Below are 15,764 nucleotides of genomic sequence, written 5' to 3' on the forward strand. Positions count from 1 at the left end.
CTTGTGCAAATTGCTAGTGTACTATTGTACTGTAATGACAGTGATTTCCCCTTGAACACTGACCAGTTTGATAGGAATATTTTATTTCTGTATTGTAAATACTGCAACTTTATGGAGAGGGCTATCAAACAAGGTGAAATACACACAACATGTAAAACATTATACCGGTTGAAATAAGTAAAATGAATTATTGTTCTATGAAAACCCCTACAAGGGCTTTAATGTAACACATAACCAATATAAAATCCAGTGATGTTGAATGATGACCTGCAAGTGAAGTGTCAACAAGTATCTATTTAGAGTTGTCTCTTCAGCATTTAAAAACACACTTCCTGTTATGGGGCGCTATTCTCTATCTACTCCATCTCTCCTTCACTGGCCCTCTTCCTCCTCCATCTCTCCTTCACTGGCCCTCTTCCTCCTCCATCTCTCCTTCACTGGACCTCTTCCTCCTCCATCTCTCCTTCACTGGCCCTCTTCCTCCTCCATCTCTCCTTCACTGGCCCTCTTCCTTCTCCATCTCTCCTTCACTGGCCCTCTTCCTCCTCCATCTCTCCTTCACTGGCCCTCTTCCTCCTCCATCTCTCCTTCACTGGCCCTCTTCCTCCTCCGTCTCTCCTTCACTGGCCCTCTTCCTCCTCCATCTCTCCTTCACTGGCCCTCTTCCTCCTCCATCTCTCCTTCACTGGCCCTCTTCCTCCTCCATCTCTCCTTCACTGGCCCTCTTCCTCCTCCATCTCTCCTTCACTGGCCCTCTTCCTCCTCCATCTCTCCTTCACTGGCCCTCTTCCTCCTCCATCTCTCCTTCACTGGCCCTCTTCCTCCTCCATCTCTCCTTCACTGGCCCTCTTCCTTCTCCATCTCCACAGCCGCCACGGCCTCCACGCTCACCACCACCTCTACCTCCTCCTCTTTCTCCACCTCCACCCCCTCCACCTCCACCACTTCTTTCTGCTCTTCCTCTGCCTTCACCTCCTCCAGCTGTGTCACGGGTTCGGGGTAGAGGGTGGACACGTTCCCATCCTTCCAGGTCACCATGATGTCCCCTGATTTAAGCCCCTCCGCCTCCCTGCTGCCCTCGGGCAGTTTGACCTCCTGCACACAGTTGGTGGCCTTGACCTCCGTGTGCTCACTGGCCTCAGCGACAACCCGGAGTTCCTCGACCTCTGACCTCGTAGCCAGCGCTGCTGCGGCCTTGTACTTGGCTATCTTCTTTCTGTTTCTGCGCGGGACAGAGTTGCATAGCTGTCATGAGCACACAGAATGAGAACCAGCAAGTACTTAATAGTCTGCTATAGTCCAATGTCACAGTTGTCACAGATGCTTGCGTTGGAAGTCTGTGTTGCTTAGATCCATTCCCAGGTAATCTGGTGTTTAGAGATGGCTTACTTGTTGGCCATGGAGCCCATTCCCAGTAGAAGGAACCCCAGGAGCAGGGCAGCGAACGACAGACCCAGCAACGCAAACTTCCACGGGGTTGCTATGACAAGGACAAGCACACACTGCTGAACATGGACATCTTATCGCCCAGCCCGGAAAAAAGACACCCACAGGACATTTCGGAGATGATCAAAGAGTTTGAACAGGTTCCAAGTGTGCACTTAACTTCTTTACAGGCTTAGGGGAATAAAACTTTACTGCCATGTGAATTTGAGCAAAATGTTCCTTGATAACCATTTATGGTTGGAGTGGAAACATATTGAGATACATCACCAGCAGTATGACAGTCCACATGGTGCTGTTAAGCATATATCATTAAATACTGAGTGAAACTATAATAATATTACAACATTTGAAAAGGAAATCTCATATTTAAAATTATGAGCTTGAAACATACTGCATATTACAATAACAGAACATGAATATTGTAGACAGGCGCTTACGGTCCTCGGTGCGATAGTACCATCTTAGGAACTGTCTCTGTTCCTCCGTCATGGCAGCTTGCCCCGTGCTCGTCCCCTCCCTCACCTCAAACTCCTCTGGCTCTCTGGATGCCCTTCTGGATCCTGCGAGAGGCCAATACAAACACAAGCACATGTTGCGTTCGCTCACGTTGGCTCTGCTGTGACAGGATGGTGGACGCGGTGCATGTTTCAGCACATGCAGGTTCAAAGTGGTTCTTTGAGGGTGAAATGTACTGTCAGTGTACAATCAATAACTCACGCAATGTTATGTCAGTGAGTGAGTGAGTGAGTGAGTGAGTGAGTGAGTGAGTGAGTAAGTGAGTGAGTGAGTGAGTGAGTGAGTGAGTGAGTGAGTGAGTAAGTGAGTGAGTGAGTGAGTGAGTGAGTGAGCTAAAAAAAAGATGTACACAGGTGTCAAATACAGCACATCAGACAGTTCCACCATGATGACTTCCTGACCGACTCACTGAGCCTCTCCTGACAGATGTCCCCTTCTTCCAGAGATCTCCACCTGGACTGTTTGCTGCGAGGGGACAGGCTCAGGCGTTTCCCGTCGGTGGAAAGGTCCAGAGATGTGTTCTGGCTGATCAGTCTGTTCCCCTCACACTCCCACAGGAGCCCGCTTGTCTCCCCTCCCTCCTCACAGGCGACGGTCTGGACAGGGTCAGTGTGGCGGGCCGACAGGCACCTGGACGTGGCCACGCTCTCTAGGAGGCTGTGGTCCCTCCACGCCCACTGCTGGAGGTCTGAGTCCAGGCTGCACTTCTTCAGCTCAACCGGGCCCGTTGTTCTGGAGTCTTCCAGGCACCGGCTGTGCACAGTGTTGTGAATCATGAAGCTGCTTGTTCCTGAAAGGGTTTTGGACAATACCGATGTTACACAAAGTTGAATTCATCTGATCATCAGATTGAGTAGAACGTGTCTTAACATTACCTGGCAGGAGGAGAGAGAGTGCTATCCAAGCACACATCATTTTTGAACTTGGTTGAATCTGCAATTATGGGTGACAGCTCTATTCATTGATCTGTAAAGATATAACATTTTAAATGAACACTCAAAACCAATAATTGCTTTTTACCAGCATTATTGTAGTTTTTATTGACATTACAAAAGGTTTACTTCTACTATCCTGAACAGGACATCTTCCTCAATATTATTATTACAGTACATACCCCATTCTTCAAAAACAAAGAGTGCTCTGCATCAAACTAGTTGAGAACCAGAAAAATGCAGATCTATCTTGCAAAAGGTCAGTATTGGAAGGTTTCTCCAAAGCACTGTCTTATCTCTCTTTGACTACTCTTATTTGCATTTCTTTCTTTCTTTCTTTCCTTCTTTCTTTCTTTCTTTCTTTCTTTCTTTTCTTTCTTTCTTTCTTTCTTTCTTTCTTTTGTATAAGTTCTCGTATAGGTTCTTGTAGGCAGTTCAGTAGTTCTTGTTCTTGTGGAAGGAGTTCTTGTACTGTATAAGTTCTCTGTTTTGCTTATGTTTTCATGTTTTAGTACATTTTGTGTTTTATCATGACTGCACTATTTATCTTTTTCCCTAAATCACTTTGTAGCTGTGTTTTGAGCACTATTTATCTTTTTCCCTAAATCACTTTGTAGCTGTGTTTTGAAAGGTGCTATACAAATAAAATGTATTGTTATTATTATTATTATTATTATTATTATTATTATTAGTAGTAGTAGTAGTAGTAGTAGTAGTAGTACAGTAGTTGTAGTAGTAGTATTCCTGCAGCTTTGAGATGGCAATTTCATAGCTTGACTCACTTTTTTGCATCTGGTACATTTCATTCGGTAACATTGAGAATTACAAACATGTACAGTATATGGTGTTAAGTATAGGTGGCACCATTTCCAATAATAAAAAAAAATCAAAGACCACAATTTCCAATAAAAAATTATATTTAAAAGTATCAAATCAAAGCTCCGAATGACAAACAAATTATATGTATTGTATTGATCATTTTCATTATCATAGGTTACAATAGAAACCATGGGCTACATCAAAATCTTTATTAATATCATCAACATTTTTCACATAAACCGTGATCCAATACTCCATTAAACAAACACTAATATACATAAGCAGAATAATCTTGCATATACATACACAACTGAAACCCTTTCATTTTCTTTTCACACATTAAGGCTTGCTAAAAAGACCACTCACCTGGCTTCTGTCTCTCACTGGCTAGGAGGGAGGTAGAGCAACAGATAATTATTGTCTATAATTCAACCCGCTGGAAGAAAACTTTCCAAAGTTCAAGTGGGAGGAGATTAGTGTTCACTGCCTCTGAATTCTGCCCATTGCATCTATAGAACTTACTATCTTAGGATATGAGGATTTTGGTAAGACGTGTAAAACACAGTATACATGTTAATTAAAGAATGCATTATTGGGAAAGAGTTGTGGGGTCATTCTCTAAAGACATTTTGATGTGAAACAGTGTCAAGTCATTATTGAATGACGGGCTAGTTCGTATGACCTGTAGTCTGAACTGTTGTGGATGACTAGGAAAGTAGTTTTACTCTCTCTGATATTACTTCTGATTCTTTTGAACCCGTTTTCTTCAACTCAACATATGAGCCAGTGCTCAACTAATTTTGTGGGAGGGAAAGGTAGCTGTCCCTGGATGTGACAAGGTCTTTGACCAGCAAGATTGGTTACTGTTTAGTCAGCCTTGCTACAGTATACCCCCGTCATGCCATTTGTGGGGACGATAGGACAACATTCTGTGACTCACCGGTCAAACAACTGGCACGTGTGGAACTGTCGCAATATGTGGCTGTTAAAAGAAACTTTAAGATTTTATCTCTTTATGGTTCACAGTAGGAGGTGAATGACCTTGGTGTCGCTTAAGCTATAAGAGAGGAGAGCTCACAGGATTTGAAGATAATAGTAGATATTAATTAGCAAATATGTATAAGATGGGGTTTGTCATGTTATTTAGTAAATGTATTGTGCTAGGACCTTAATGTTAATTTTGGCATGAGCCTATAACTTTTCAGAAAGTCAATACAAGCCTTGCTTTTGGATTATCCTTCTGGCTAGAGAGACTATTTAATACCAGTTAAACATTTATCTCATATGAAAGACTGACAATTATATGGTGCTCAGAGAGCACAGACCTCCGCCCATGACTGCATTTCGTGGCTCTTGTGCATGAGTGTGCGAACAGGACATGTTTGGTATTGCTGCATTCATTAGGTCAAAGGCTTTATGCTATATCTCTGTGACATTCCCCTGTTGAGATATGGCCGTTTCAATTCCCCCTATTGGCAATGAATGGGGGGAATTTTTCAGTCCCCAAGTCCAAAAACATGAATGGAGGAATGGCCAGCCATGTTTGGGCTATTTACTCTGCAAACATTTCGCAAAAATGCGAAGGGTCTGGAAACTCACAGTTGCTTTCCGGTTCCCAAGGGGCGTTACCAACGGGCTTAGATCAAAATGCGTCTGGACGCAATTGGATAGACCTACAACCAATCAGCAAAAAGGCCTCTACAGCACTCCTCTGTTCCATCATCTTATTAAACCCGCCCCATATTAGATAAACGGTTGTGATTGGCACAAACACATTTCTGTATGAGCGGATTCCTTAGAACGGTTGGATGTCCAGATTAGGGATGAGACGGTATGGATTTTTGCATTACGGTACGGTATCTAGTTACACGGTACGGTTTACGGTATTTCACTGTAAACGGCATTTCACCTCCCCAACACACATAAAAAAAAACAAGTATTTTACTTTGAAGGAACTAGCCTACAGTGCAACACATGATGGAAAATCCACACTATTGTAATTAAACTCAGTTTATTAATAGCAAGCTTATATTAAATTACAAAATTAACTGTTGCAAGCAACTTGAAATGTGAAGTTTCAGCAGCGCATTATTGTGTAATACCGTAAACGTAATACCGTAAACACAGGGAATGTTACGGTTCTAATACCATGGACATTTTATACCGCGGTTCACGGTTTTACGGTATAGAGCTTGGAAAATTGTAGTCCCAGACACGACCATCTTGTTTCTACACAGGTGTATAGCTGAATCCCAAATCGTGCACTAAGGCGAAAGTGCAGAACACTCGCGGCCTTGTGGCCTTACATGCGCGTTCCCGCCAAGTCCACAAGGGCTCAGGGTAGTCCCAAAACGGAATTGCTAGGTCCACAAGTGCGCCACTGCCGCCATTTTGCGCACTTTAACCGCACTTACCTAAAGTCCGCAATTTCGCGGACTTAGGAGCAGAAAATACCCACAGCCCACCGCGTCTCATGTGACACAATGCTTGAGTGCATCCGCGTCATGATCCGAGTGAATCACACATAAATGATGACATTTGCCGATAACACAACATTTATCTTGAAATCCACATGCTGCAAACATATCCCACCCAACATAAATTTTAAATTATTATTAAATTAAAACAGACGTCAATTTGCAGAGCCAAGCGGAGCTGAGGAGCGCGTCAGAGCAGCCTCTGCGTGGAGGGATGCGGCAGCCAATGAAAACGAAGTGGGAGGGGCATTGAGCTAAACTGGCTTGGGAATCGTTGGCACGCCGCTGGAAGTGCTGTCCCATTTAATTCACGGCCCTGCACCCTCTGGCCCTTCCAGCTGACGTCAATTAAGTGCTCAGGCCTCAGGCCGCAAGTGCGAGGGGCCGCAAGGGTGGTTTGCGCACTCAGATTGGGATTCAGCTTATCTATTCTCTGATTGCATAGGATTCTATGCAGTAGAGCCAATCAGATAAAATAGATACACCTGTGTAGAAACAAGATGGTCGTGTCAGGGCCTACATTTTCCCAAACCCTATACCGTCTTATCCCGAGTCCGGACTGATCTGCGGAGTGAAATCGAATGTGAGCTCACGAGATCAGGTTGGCGACGCCAGGCCACCACGCTACACTCATCCACTGAGTTTCTTGAAAATCGGTCTGGTAGTTTTTGCTTAAGAAAATTGCTCCCCCAATTCTATTGTATCTCACTCCCTCCGCCCACTCTACCCATGATGTATTGTGTTATGTGAAGGCAGTACAAGGAGCCAACTGAGGAGGTAAGCGCTTAAAGACGGGCCCTGCTGGTGTAATACCCGCCACCGCCCCTGGGCGGACCCTACCCCCGCTCGCTGAAACCTGAACCGTCTCAGTTTGAAAGTTGAAAAGGACTTTGAAGAGAGAGGTCAGGGCGGTGTGCTGCGACCGGGGTCAGCTAGGAAGGGCTCAGGTCGAAGGTGGCCCGTCCAGGGTCTCCGGGCGGGCTTGCCGTTGCAGTGAATAATTGAATGAATTCTTCATTTTTAAGACAGGAACAGTGTACAAATAACATTAAGCTTGTAAAACAAGGAGAGATGTTTTGCACCAAACAACAAATGCATAACACTAAAAGAGTACATCCATCATACATACACTGTGCATCAATAGAATACATCAATAAACGTGGAGGCTACCTATGGAATTGATTAAAGACATGGACCTGTGCCGATTCACATACAAAATATTGTTTATTAAGACGGTTTACCAAGCTGTACCGTTGGTGTAATTCCCGCCACCACCTCTGGGTGGACCAACTACCTCCAGTCCAGGGACCTGAGCTGTGTGCATGACCCTGCCCCCGCTCGCTGAACCGTCTCAGATTGAGCGTATTCTGTAAATTTAGTGTAACGGGAGGGAGAGAATCCACATAGCCTCTCGGGTTTTGATAATAGTTCACTCTTGGACTGGAATAACATGGTATACATGTGTTCTGTCATATGAGTGCTTCCCATTGTCTAGTTTTTAATTCCCCTTTATCATAGAAAAATCAAAACAATGGAATTGGTTAAAGACACGGACCTGTGCCGATTGACGTACAAAATATTACATGTGGTTTTCAAGTGCGACGTCTAGAATCCTGAGGTCCTCCTCCTAGTTTCAAGCTCTCTACTAAGAAAGAGTAACTTTGATTGAGTGAAGCATCACCCCCTCCCCCAATTCTATTGTGTCTCACTCTCTCCGCCCACTCTACCCATGATGTATTGTGTTATGTGAAGGCAGTACAAGGAGCCAACTGAGGAGGTAAGCGCTTAGCGCTTATATATATATAGGCTATATCTTGGCCTATTCCATACTGCGCTGGCACTGTCCTATATTGGTTATCCCTCTTATGCATCAAAACATCAACTAGCCTAACTAACTGTGCAGTAAAAAATGTAAATGTAAAAGTAAAAATTAAAGAACCATTGATTCTGTGAAATGTGCTATATAGGCTAAATCCACCATGTCATTCATACTGTATTCTAAAAATAATCAATTCGGATTAGAGTGATATATTTTACGGTAGCCTAAGATTTAAAACAAATGTCAGCTAACCATATTAGCCTACATAGAGGAGAGATTTTAAAGTTTTCCTGAGTTTTAAACATACAAGGTTGCATGAAAGAAAGGAAAAGGGGAAAACACAATAAGATGAACAGTGCGCACTGTATTAATATCTCCTTTTGCCTGACGCGGCTGGATCTGCGCGCATTTGGTCATCAAGAAAGGGCGCCCCAGACCACTCTTAAAAAATCTTCTTAATTAAAGAGGCTCTTTCGTTAAGAAGCTTTCGGGACATGCGTTTGCTTCTTTTGGGATCCTTCTTGGTGGTTAAGAGCCTCTTAATGCTTAAGAGGCTTTCGGGAAATGCATCCCTTATGCGTAGTTGACTTTTAGTCCTGATTTAATCCTGATTCAAGCCATTTTCGATATTTTAGAAGGCTTTTATTTTGAAATGGCAGATCAGAATCTCGTGAAACTCCATGAGTCAGACCAAGAGGGGGTGTACTATCACTGCATAGCATAGAACCTGTGGTATTATAGGTCGTTTTCTTTTAATCCTGACTGAATCTTGATTTAAGCAGTTTTTGATATTTTAGAAGGCTTTTATTTTTAAATGGCACATCAGAATCTTGTGAAACTCCACGAGTCAGACCGCGGGGAGGTCTCCTACCACTGTGTAGCATAGAACCCGTGGCATCTTGGGTAGTTTTCTTTTAATCCTGATGAAATCCTGTTTCAAGCTGTTTTTGAGACTTTAGAAGGCTTTTATTTTGAAATGGCACATCAGAATCTCGTGAAACTCCACGAGTCAGACCACGAGGGGTCTACTGCCACTGTGTAGCATAGAACCCGTGGCATCTTGGGTAGTTTACTTTTAATCCTGTTTAAATCCTGTTTTAAGCCATTTTGGATATTTTAGAAGGCTTTTATTTTGAAATGGCACATCAGAATCTCGTGAAACGAGTCAGACCGGGAGGGGGTCTACTACCACTGTGTAGCATAGAACCCGTGACATTTTGTGTAGTTTTCTTTTAATCTTGATTTAATCCCTTTTTTTTTTTTTAAAAGGCCTGTTGTCCAGGCCTTGTTTCATGAACGTCACAATATGATAGTATGTGAACAATATTGAGAGACTATTAAATATATGTTCATTAGCCTAATACATTAATTGCTTAATGAATTTTAACTTGACATTAGGGGTAAGTGGAAGTGTGACCTATATGAGATTATCATATTATTATATGGTTGTGGAGGCTGTCATGTTCAGCAATGTCCTGTAGATAGCAGTATCGTTTCAGGATTGAATGGTGACCCAGCCGTCTCAAGGAGTTATTGGAAAAATTGGATAATGTGATTGAACCACCAACTCATTCCTGATTTCTTAAAGATAGCTTAATGTTATACTCCTCCAACCCACAACTACCCCTCAATCCCACAACTACCCCTCCATCCCACAACTACCCCAACACCTCACATCTAACTATGCCACCATCACCCCACCACCTCAAAACTACCCCTACCTTTTAGAAAGTATTAATCTTATTAAAACCATATCTCAGTTTGTAATACATAAGTTATTAATTGTATTGAATCATACAACACTGGAAATCAAGCTCAATTGCTATCACTGTAGGAATAATACATTCATGGGATTAAATGTGGTTGATACTGTTGTCAGACAGTGGACCAGGTGGATTATGTATCCCCACATTGCACACATAAAACCTAAACCTTAATTGGTTTTCACAATGAAAGCTATAATGGAGCCATTGGAGAGAGTAATGTCACTGAATGGCAGAGAGAGAGAGAGAGTGTGTGTGTGTGTTTGTGTATGCGTGTGTGTGTGTGTGTGTGTGTGTGTGTGTGTGTGTGTGTGTGTGTGTGTGTGTGTGTGTGTGTGTGTGTGTATGTGCAGTTCTCAGCAGGCTGGTCCGAGCCTTGCCTCTGTATTCTGCTGAGAGGGAGCTCGCTAATGAAAGTGACAGCTTGCAGGCCGCAAAGGGTGGGGTGGGGGAGCTGGGACAGGACCACACACACACACACACACACACATACCTCGTAAGGGAGAGAGACTAGAGTACTAGAGTAGGAGGGAGTGTATAGGACCTCCCCCCACCACCATGGCGCCTGGAGCACCTGCCTCCGTCTGTCCGGGACGCCCTCTCAGCTGTGGGACGGAGACACTCAGCACATCCACGTCCAACCCAACGCTTTGAAAATCAGACCAGGTCTATTATCCAGGACTGGACTTTCCTAGCCTGAGCATCATGCGAGAGGACTTTGGGATTATTCTACATTGATAAGGTCGGTTTAGCTCCTGCGTTTTGCTTTTGTCATGTATCTTGTGATGGGATGACTTTGACATTTTGGAAGGAAAAGCCGTTAATTCAACACCGAGGGGAGACGGACCTGAGGACTGTAGGCGTGAGGGATGTCTGGACGTCTGACAGCTGTCGGAGACAGACACGGCCAGGAGCGGGACAGCTCACAGCACGAGGAACACCCAGCACGCTGAAGACGCCGTCGCGACCTCTCCATATAGGCGCTCCATGCTCTTTTGGGACTGAAACGCTGACCTCCCTACCCACGTGGCGACCCTAGCATCTCACCGCTAGACCAAAAGAGGTATTCTCAGGAGGTGTGATTGTGATATTTTGGAGCTTTTTCATTGTCAGAGGCAGGCAAGGCGACCTCTGCTACAGTACATTGGTGTGGGTCCGGGCGTGGGTCCTCCGCATGTGTCAGGATGTCCCACTGGGACGAGGAGGAGCCCAGCCTGCCGGACTGGCAGTACCGGGACGAAGAGCAGCCCAGCCAGCCCGTATGGCTCTCCGTCCTCTTCTTCTGCTCCAAGGGGATGATCGAGGGGGTCATGCTCCTGCTGTTCCTCTGGCTGCTCATACAGGTCCTGTTCAGCAGAAACCTGGAAGGTACACACACCCTCACACACACACACACACACACACACCTAACACCCTCACACACATCTGACCCCCCCCCCCCCCTCACACACACACACACCTAACACCCTCACACACATCTGACCCCCCCTCACACACACACACACACACACACACACACCTAACACCCTCACACACATCTGACCCCCCACCCCCTCACACACACACACACACACACACACACACACCTTACACCCTCACACACATCTGACCCCCCCACACACACACACACACACCTAACACCCTCACACACATCTGACCCTCCCCCACCCCTCACACACACACACACACACACCTAACACCCTCACACACATCTGACCCCGCCTCACACACACACACACCTAACACCCTCACACACATCTGACCCCTCACACACACACACACACCTAACACCCTCACACACATCTCACCCCCCCCTCACACACACACACACACACCTAACACCCTCACACACATCTGACCCCCCCACACACACACACACACACCTAACACCCTCACACACATCTGACCCCCCCCCCCTCACACACACACACACACACCTAACACCCTCACACACATCTGACCCACCACATACACATCTAACACACACCCTCCCCACACACACACATCTGACCCCACAAACACATATCTAGCCTCCCACACACACATCTAACCCCCCCACACACACACATTACCCCCCCCCCCCCACACACACACACATATAACCCCATAACACACACATCTAGCCCCCCCACACACATCTAAACCTCCACACTCACATCTAACCCCACACACACACATTACCCCCCCCCCCACCCCACACACACACACATATAACCTCATCACACACACATCTAGCCCCCCCACACACATCTAGCCCCCCCACACACATCTAAACCCCCACACTCACATCTAGCTCCCCACACACACATCTAATCCCTCACACACACATCTAACCCCACACACACACATCTGACCCCTCACACACATCTAACATCTCACACACATCTAACCTCTCACACACATCACACACATCTGACAGGACGGGCTGCTGTTGACTCCTCTCACTCCTTTCACTGCCTACTGTTCCTACTGCGATGCTTTTCATTCATTTCATTGTTCAGTCTAGTAGACAGATGAAGTCATGGTTCACATAAGACACCGGCCATCACAGTTTCAGATGCTTTCTAGTTGTTCGGAATCTATTTGATTCACATTTAAATTGAATTACATTACAGGACCCGAGGTGGGGGGCCTTTATTCCGCCACACAGTGACACACACATTACATATAGTGAGTGGCGACACAGCACACAGACATGGAACTTCCGGGGGCGGCCGGTGGAAATTGTTCCCTGCATTTATCCCATCCAAGCTGTCCTCCTCCAGGGGCAGCCAGGAGCAGTGGGCAGCCATCGTTCATGGCACCTGGGGACCAAGTACAAGTGTTCAGTCCAAGTCCTGGTCAGGGACCGGACGGAAAAGCATCTGTTCATCTGCATGTTTTTCATATTGGGTTCTTTTGGAGGAAACCCTTGCGAACACAGGGAGAACATGCAATCTCTGTCTTGCTATGAGGCGACAGCTCTAGGTATTACGCCACTATGCCACACGTTGCCACACAATTTTGGGGTTCAGTGTCAAAGTCACTCAAGGACACTCAAGGACAAGGAGACTTCGGCACACGCTGGGAGCTGGGATCAAACCGGGGACTATGAGGTCTCTGTTGTACAACTAATAACTAATTGAATCTCTATCTTGTATGGAATAATAAAGAGATCCGAGAGGGACCAACACCCACCCCTTACCCACGCACACACACACACACACACACACAGGGACAGTTACCACGATTAGACATCCACATCTCCAAAGAGCCGGACAGAGTGTACGTACGCAGATAATGAGGTGAGAGCCTGATCTTAGCAGATGTTCCATCTGTCTCTCTCAGAGTTGCTGAGTGCACTGGATGAATATATGATTACACACTTTTAAGGATCCTGTGAGTGTGTGTGTGTCTGTGTGTGTATGTGTGTGTGTGTGTGTGTGTGTGTGTGTGTGCGAGCGTGTGAGCGTGTATGTGTGTGTTGTGTGAGCGCATGTATGTGCATGTGTGTGAGTATGTGTGTGTGTGAGCATGTGTGTGTGTATGCGTGCGTGTGTGTGCATGCATGCATGTGTGCGTGCGAGTGTGAGCGTGTATGTGTGCACCTGTGTGTGTGTGTGTGTGATCTGAGAAGTAAGACAAGTGTGGGGTAATCCCAGGACAGAGGAGTGGGAGAATATATGGGAGATGACAGCTTCAAAGTAACGGAAACCATGTGGGCAGAATGCCTTTGGGTGTTGGATCCGTACGATCTGAGGGAAGAGAGCTTCCTTGGTGCAGTCGGCATGAGTCAGAGCCAGTGGGTGCAGTGCGTGCGTGCGTGCGTGTGTTTGTGTGCGTGTGAATGTGTGTGCGCCCTATTCTGTTCAAAAATTGTGAATATTTCTGAGGGTACATTTCAGCTGTCTCAGTTGTAACGTAATGAAATTGTCAATCTCAATTAAATGTGTATTCTCATTTTGTAACCAGATTTGCCTAATCATGCTTAAACGGGATTATCAATACAAGGATAGACGATATGATTATTGTTGTTTTAAATATGAATTCACTTACCACCCACTCACAATTAGTTCAGTTGGGAGATAGTCTGACCGAAAGCTCTGATTGGTTGAAAAGGTCGATGGTCAGTCACTGCGCGCATTGGCGATCGACTGCCCCGAGAGGACATATCCCTATGCGTCCCGGATAGTAGGAATGGGTCTTGCTCACAATCCGCGCTGACGTTGATTCAAGTCAAACATAAGAGGACATAAGGAAAATGTCGCAATATACCCTTGAAGGTAAGCTACCTTGCCTGTTATTCATTTAAATCACTGCGAAAGTTATGCTGTTTTACCAACCTTTATTTTATAAGATGATTTAGTTGTTGTGGCAGGTTGATGTTTCCGGCAAATAGCCTTAGATAACCATTTTAATAATTCTTAAATACATCCTGTGGCAAGTCGTTAAAAAGCAATATTTCATCTAATATTTCATCTAACAAACGCATATTGTAAACTGCAACGGACAACAGGTTGCAGTCAGTCCAGGATGACTGGCTAGATAAGTAGGCTAGATTCTTTTGAGAAAACATGAGGGCATAGTTTACATATTAAGTTTATTGATGAGGTCATACTCATAAAATAAAAAAAACATCTCCAAGCCACTGCATGTCCCACAACATTATTGTTCTATATTTACTCGCTACTGTACTAATAATGATAATGGTATATAATACCATATAGGCTAACGTTTAACAGCCCATGTTAAGCTCTGAGACAGGCCTGTCATTGGCACCAAAATGTACACCACCATATTTTGGGGGTATATTATTATATAAACTTGCCCTAGCCAATTCATTAGAGCAGCTTCTTTAGCCAAGCCTAATTGATTAACTGGTTTGAGTCATTGCCTTTCGCTTTGAGTTGCATCGCCCCAGTCTGAGTGCAACACCCTCCCTTTGCTCCCTTTAATATCACCAGTTTGAACCCAGCCTGCATGCTGAACTATCTTTTAATAAGTCGAACCAGCTTTCTGCCAGCAGCCCTCGGCAGTGAAGGAAATGGATCTGAGCAATTCATCAGGAGGAATAGTCATTGCCACAGGCGGAATAATCTTCTTTGATAAACATCAACGCCTCGTTGTCCACAGAAAGATGCCAGCTACTGGCAGCTAGCCCTCAAGGTGTCTTTACAGTCTGGCCGGCCATCATAAATCCTCCTCCTGGGTCCATGGTAGTGATTCATAATCTCTGTGCTCTTTCATTGAGATTCCCCTTGAAAGTGGTGGTTGACTAGCCTGGCCAGTCCAGGAAGAGTTGCTGCTGCTGCTGCTGTGTGTGACAGCTAAACAATAAACAAGTGTCTGAGTGTCAGGCTAGTGGTTGTAATCCTATGTACTGTATCACTCACTGTGACACTGTCACCAACTGTTTACTTGAAGAGGGAAAGTCGTTTTTGGTGATAAAATCTGATGGCTTGGATAATACCTAGTCTAGTGAGACACCTGCTTAATCTGACTGTTTGGATAATACCTAGTCTAGTGAGACACCTGCCTAATCTGACGGCTTGGATAATACCTAGTCTAGTGAGACACCTGCCTAATCTGACGGCTTGGATAATACCTAGTCTAGTGAGACACCTGCCTAATCTGACGGCTTGGATAATACCTAGTCTAGTGAGACACCTGCTTAATCTGACTGTTTGGATAATACCTAGTCTAGTGAGACACCTGCCTAATCTGACGGCTTGGATAATACCTAGTCTAGTGAGACACCTGCCTAATCTGACGGCTTGGATAATACCTAGTCTAGTGAGACACCTGCCTAATCTGACGTCTTGGATAATACCTAGTCTAGTGAGACACCTGCCTAATCTGACGGCTTGGATAATACCTAGTCTAGTGAGACACCTGCCTAATCTGACGGCTTGGATAATACCTAGTCTAATGAGACACCTGCCTAATCTGACTGTTTGGATAATACCTAGTCTAGTGAGACACCTGCTTAATCTGACTGTTTGGATAATACCTA

General features: G+C 45.1%; 2 protein-coding genes across 2 annotated transcripts in view; one reads left to right on the plus strand and one right to left on the minus strand.

Annotated features, from left to right (window-relative positions):
- Positions 1–354: 354 nt before the first annotated feature.
- LOC311307957 (uncharacterized protein) lies at positions 355–4,138 on the minus strand. Its single transcript, XM_084436855.1, has 6 exons — positions 4,080–4,138; positions 2,838–2,928; positions 2,372–2,752; positions 1,884–2,006; positions 1,390–1,480; positions 355–1,222 (listed from the first exon to the last, which is right to left on the minus strand). The coding sequence occupies exons 2-6, from the start codon at positions 2,875–2,877 to the stop codon at positions 838–840; spliced, it is 1,020 nt and encodes a 339-aa protein (XP_084292981.1). The 5' UTR covers positions 2,878–2,928; positions 4,080–4,138; the 3' UTR covers positions 355–837.
- Positions 4,139–13,926: 9,788 nt separating this feature from the next.
- LOC311308571 (uncharacterized protein) overlaps positions 13,927–15,764 on the plus strand; it is a 12,700-nt gene continuing 10,862 nt past the window's right edge. Inside the window, exon 1 of the mRNA XM_084437541.1 lies at positions 13,927–14,034. Coding sequence (XP_084293667.1) covers positions 14,013–14,034 — 22 coding nt within the window. The 5' untranslated portion in view covers positions 13,927–14,012. The remainder of the gene's footprint in view (positions 14,035–15,764) is intronic.

The sequence above is a fragment of the Borostomias antarcticus genome, assembly GCF_949987555.1.
Source record: "Borostomias antarcticus genome assembly, chromosome: 4".
NCBI lineage: Eukaryota > Metazoa > Chordata > Actinopteri > Stomiiformes > Stomiidae > Borostomias > Borostomias antarcticus.

Coding starts and splice junctions, on each gene's coding strand:
- LOC311307957 (XM_084436855.1), bottom strand. CDS start 2,877: ATGATGTGTGCTTGGATAGCACTCTCTCTCCTCCTGCCAG. Junction 2,007..2,371: donor CATCTGTCAGGAGAGGCTCA/GTGAGTCGGTCA, acceptor GGCCTCTCGCAG/GATCCAGAAGGGCATCCAGA. Junction 1,481..1,883: donor GTACTATCGCACCGAGGACC/GTAAGCGCCTGT, acceptor TCCTTGTCATAG/CAACCCCGTGGAAGTTTGCG.